This window comes from Bactrocera dorsalis, chromosome 1, assembly GCF_023373825.1.
Source record: "Bactrocera dorsalis isolate Fly_Bdor chromosome 1, ASM2337382v1, whole genome shotgun sequence".
Taxonomy (NCBI): domain Eukaryota; kingdom Metazoa; phylum Arthropoda; class Insecta; order Diptera; family Tephritidae; genus Bactrocera; species Bactrocera dorsalis.
The window spans coordinates 90,906,879-90,911,964 of record NC_064303.1 but is presented as its reverse complement, the minus strand read 5'-3'; the positions used below and the strand labels follow the sequence as shown (position 1 = coordinate 90,911,964).

The window sequence follows — 5,086 nt, the reverse complement described above, 5'->3', positions numbered from 1 at the left end:
CAAATTATTATGAACGGCACCCAAAAGAAAAACATAATTTAAACTATTTTTCGACATAAGTAATATATTTTTACAAAACAAATAACAATAAATATCCACAGATCTCAAATTATAGAATAGAAATTAGTCAGCTAATGCAGCCAATTTCATCTTATCAGCTGTGACACATACATACATAACTTATACTAACGACATCTATGAGGTCATTTTTGCAGTTGTACACTGGCGGGGTTATAAAACTGCCGTTTCAAGTTACAAGCTCTATACCAGAATTCTTTGACGTATAAAAAGGTCCAAAAAAGATATATCTTATAAATTTTACATCATAAATAATTTATAAGTCCGCGAGACTTATAAATAAAAAATATAAAAAGATTACTCTTTTTGTCTTCATTATATTTGTTAATAAAATTATTTTTTTCATTTATTGTACCATATAACAATCAATTAAAGTATAAAAACTAGTTGTTTAGATCATAAACATTCCAAGAAAAATTTACTTAGTTTGTTTCTTTCGTTGGAAAGAAGTTTAATAAGTGTTTATCAATAATTGAAAATAAAAATCATAGAACAAATTGTAATTGAATGAGCAATAAAAAAAAACGGTGTTGATTCTATAAATTCGAGAAAGGATCATTTTTGTAGAGAATTTAATTTCCTACAAAACCATATCAAGGGTTTTTTTATATTTGGTATTTTAAATTATCTATAACCAAAAAATGAATGAAAAAAAAACATTTTTTGACGAAAATTCATATTTTTGCGATCGCTAACTGAAAAATGAAGATAAAGGGCTCAAATTTTGACACAATTTTTTTTCGTGACTCTTAACGAAATTTTGATATGGGACCGAAAAAAAAAATATTGTATTTATTTGGCACAGTCTAGTACATACATATGTATATACATATATGCAGAAGAATTAACACTAAGAGTTATGAAAAGGAAATGCTTGTGTGATAAGCTTGTTTCAGTGTATTCGAAAATTTGGATTGATTGCGGACATTATATACGAAACAAATTAAAATTTTATTGTAATCGAGTAAAAACGAGAACTTGGTATGTGCAATGCCCCGCGGGATACTGTTGATCGAAACGATGACATCATGTGGAACTCTTTGATTTTCTGTCATTCTCTTTCTCTGTTTATGAAGATTACGGAATTTCGAGCTCTGTTATGAAAAAAGAAGGAAAGCCAGAAATATACCTGCTTGATGCCGTAAACACAATTGCGACGGGAACGGATTTTTTCGTCGGCTATTTTTCCGGCGCCAAAATACTTAGGTGCATTTATATTTTCTTCGTCGGTTCAGAGATTTAGTAGCTGATTTCTGAGTTTTATTATGTCTAAGTTGACGTGATGTTTTATTTAAAAAAATTTAAATTATTTATCTACATGCGTACTGATGCAGTCTTTATATATAATATGAATATAGGTACTTAGGGTTGTACAAAATGGCCAAAAGTTATTTTTAAAATACCGAAGCCATTTTTTCGACTGTTATAAAAATATAAATTTACCCGTGGAATATAATTAAAATTTTGATTTTTTGTCACAGTGTGAATACATACATACATATGTATGTATAAACATCCAAAGCAGGTAGAGGCAAAACCTTATACACGCGGATTATTCCTAACACGCACAAGCGACAATCGTCCCACTACGAAAGGGCAACACGTCGCACATTACCATACATACAGATGTCTAAAGTCTTCTTTGAAAATATAAGGGACTTCTTTATTGGATCTTATATATCTTATATATTCTTTGTCATCCTTCGTCACAACGATGTCGCGCGATTTTAAACTCATTTGAAGACAACTTTTTATACTCTCGCAACAAAGTTGCTAAGGAGAGTATTATAGTTTTGTTCACATAACGGTTGTTTGTAAGTCCTAAAACTAAAAGAGTCAGATATAGGGTTATATTTACCAAAGTGATCAGGGTGACGAGTAGAGTTGAAATCCGGATGTCTGTCTGTCCGTCCGTCCGTCTGTCCGTCCGTCCGTCCGTCTGTCCGTCCGTCCGTCCGTCTGTCCGTCCGTCTGTCCGTCCGTCCGTGCAAGCTGTAACTTGAGTAAAAATTGAGATATCATGATGAAACTTGGTACACGTATTTCTTGGCTCCATAAGAAGGTTAAGTTCGAAGATGGGCAAAATCGGTCCACTGCCACGCCCACAAAATGGCGAAAACCGAAAACCTATAAAGTGTCATAACTAAGCCATAAATAAAGATATTAAAGTGAAAATCGGCAACAAGGATTGCATTAGGGAGGGGCATATTTGGACGTAATTTTTTTGGAAAAGTGGGCGTGGCCCGGCCCCTTCTAAGTTTTTTGTACATATCTCGGAAACTACTATAGCTATGTCAACCAAACTCAACAGAGTCGTTTCCTTCAAGCATTTCCATATACAGTTCAGAAATGAAAGAAATCGGATAATAACCACGCCCACCTCCCATACAAAGGTTATGTTGAAAATCACTAAAAGTGCGTTAACCGACTAAAAAAAAATGTCAGAAACACTAAATTTTACGAAAGAAATGGCAGAGGGTAGCTGCACCCAGGCTTTTTTTAAAAATTGAAAATGGGCGTGGCCTCGGCCACTTATGGACCAAAAACCATATCTCAGGAAGTAATTGACCGATTTCAATAAAATTCGGTATATAATATTTTCTTAACACCCTGATAGCACGTACGAAATATGGGTGAAATCGGTTCACAACCACGCCTTCTTCTAATATAACGCTGTTTTGAATTCCATCTGATGCCTTCCCTGTATAATATATAAGTATGTATATATGTATGGACATTAGGAACCAATGATGATAAAAAAATATTGACCAATGATGATAAAAAAATAATGACGGATAATTATCATTATAATGAAATCTCGATTATCTCTTTATCGTGCGAGAGTATAAAATGTTCGGTGACACCCGAACTTGACTCTTCCTTACTTGTTATGATTTGTTTTCTTCTGATTTTTTGTTTTATATTTTTGTGTACATTGAAACTGTCTTTATTGGTCATTTCTTTGTTCTCTTGTCAAAAAATTTACATGTGAAAGCAACAAAATTTATCGAGCAGAATTGAAGGAAGAGAGTATGCGGATGTCTCATTCAAGTGTTATCAGACAACATAAAACGATGAGAATGTGCAAACCGAATTTTGAATGTTGCTCATTTGGACGACTAACAGAGCTGAAAAACTTCAACCGGCGAATTCATCATAATCGCTGCTATTTAGCAGAAATGAGTAAAAAACGACTTGATCATCTCCAAGGCACTTAAGCTGAGCCATTCTATACTCTCTAAACCTCTCAGAGACCGAAAAATGGTATTTTAACGAGAGCACAAGGAGATATATTCTCTAAGCTGTACTGAGTACTTCAGTTCTAGAAAAGAGTTTTGGCTGCAGTAAAGCGCATGGTTAATGAACCGAAATTACTCTCTTTGATTGTTGAGAGAGCTCATGATCTCGTCGTTTAATTTGGCAGCACAGAATGTTCACGAGCTACTGGAGAGATGACAGCAAAACCACGAATTTACCGCTAAGAATCCCAACGAAATATAGTAAATTGCGCAAATGAATGTGTGCTGTGAAGTTAAATTTTTTAGTGAATTTTACGTACATATGTTTCGCTTAGCGTATCATACGTCAACGTATTTGCATATTTTGGTTCGAATTCTCGCAAATGTTAAATAAGCTTTGACTTCCGAATAAATTATCAAAAATTATTTATTTGTTAAATACTAGAGGACCCGTCCAGGCTTTCCTGTGCGCTGATACATAGATAGTACTACTTATACCATCTATACGATTTCTATTAGTTAGATTGTAACTATTAGTTAATGAGAAGTTGAAGCAACTTGTGTTGGCTTACAAAAAAAATAAAATGAATCAGAAAGCATTTCGTCTTAATAAAGCATTGCTTTTTTGGGAAAAATACTGTTGACTTTGGGCTGAGCACCAGGAAAATCAAACGAGTCCAATCGATAGTCAGATAGTGGACTGCATATTATGAACCGGTTTTCAGGCGTGGAAAGACAAGCCATTTTTTGTTGTGATATTAAATATATCTGACGGGTTCGTTCTAAAAAAAAAATCTTGGTTCAGGAGGAACAATCAATATATCCCAATTACTAAGCGTTCTCACGTATTAGCTCTCCGTTGTTATTATTTTTACTTACGCATTTCTTACGTTTTTTGAATTACTAGGTAATATTTTCAAATGGTTCTTTCATGAATTTTGAGTAAATGCTTATGATTTGAAGTATTAATTTTGTATTTAGGACTTGTATTGAAGAAACATTTGAGTTGGAGGAAGGTTCGAATATCGGAAGGTTGCATTAATCTATAGACTATAAGTTTACTTGTTCTACTTGATAATTTGAAAGCAAAAGTCGAGTTGAATTTAATTATTTAAAACATTTTATTCCATATCGTTTTTTTCTTTTTATTACAAAAGGAAAGCCCACTGACTAGCAATGGCCACGATTTTTACGCCAGGACCTGCTCTTCAGAGCAATTCCAGTGAACAGAACCGTTTCATGGAGAAATTAATGGCAAAAATACTTAGCTTTTACGACGAACAGTCTCTAATCGATGTCACATTTAAAGTTTCAAACCCAACGGCTGTGTAAGTAATAGATACTTTGTCCTCAGCTTACATATTTATAATTTTTGGATGTGTGGACAGTGTACCCGCACATCGTTTGATACTCGCAGCAGCAAGTCCCTACTTCGAGAACCTTTTCAGAGGCGAGCAAGGCAATAATCCCGTCATCGAGATAAATGATATCGATAGCGATACTTTGGAGCGTCTAATAACCTTTTGTTACACCGGAGAGGCCCCCATTACCGTTAACAATGTTGGTGCCATGTTAAAAGCGGCAATCGTTTTGCAGTTGAACGATGCCATAAATAGTTGTGTGGACTGCATTATGAAAAATATCAATGGATACACTTTGCAGGCGGCTTACACGCTTGAGCGAGAAACACAGTGTGAACGGCTTAAGCAAAAACTCATTGAATATGAAATAAAGAACTTCATGGAGGTGAGTATAATGCCTCACAAGAC

At 34.3% G+C, this 5,086-nt stretch overlaps 1 protein-coding gene across 4 annotated transcripts in view; it reads left to right on the top strand.

Moving 5' to 3' along the window:
* Positions 1-2,957: 2,957 nt before the first annotated feature.
* The window catches only part of LOC125780227 (kelch-like protein 17), a 49,021-nt gene continuing 46,892 nt past the window's right edge, over positions 2,958-5,086 (top strand). The window contains exons 1-2 of one of the 4 annotated variants that reach the window (XM_049462124.1): positions 4,226-4,645; positions 4,706-5,063. In XM_049462124.1, coding sequence (XP_049318081.1) covers positions 4,494-4,645; positions 4,706-5,063 — 510 coding nt within the window. In that variant the 5' untranslated portion in view covers positions 4,226-4,493. Of the gene's footprint in view, positions 4,646-4,705; positions 5,064-5,086 lie in introns of all 4 variants that reach the window. The other 3 variants (XR_007423681.1, XM_049462100.1, XM_049462096.1) reach the window with 3 other exon arrangements.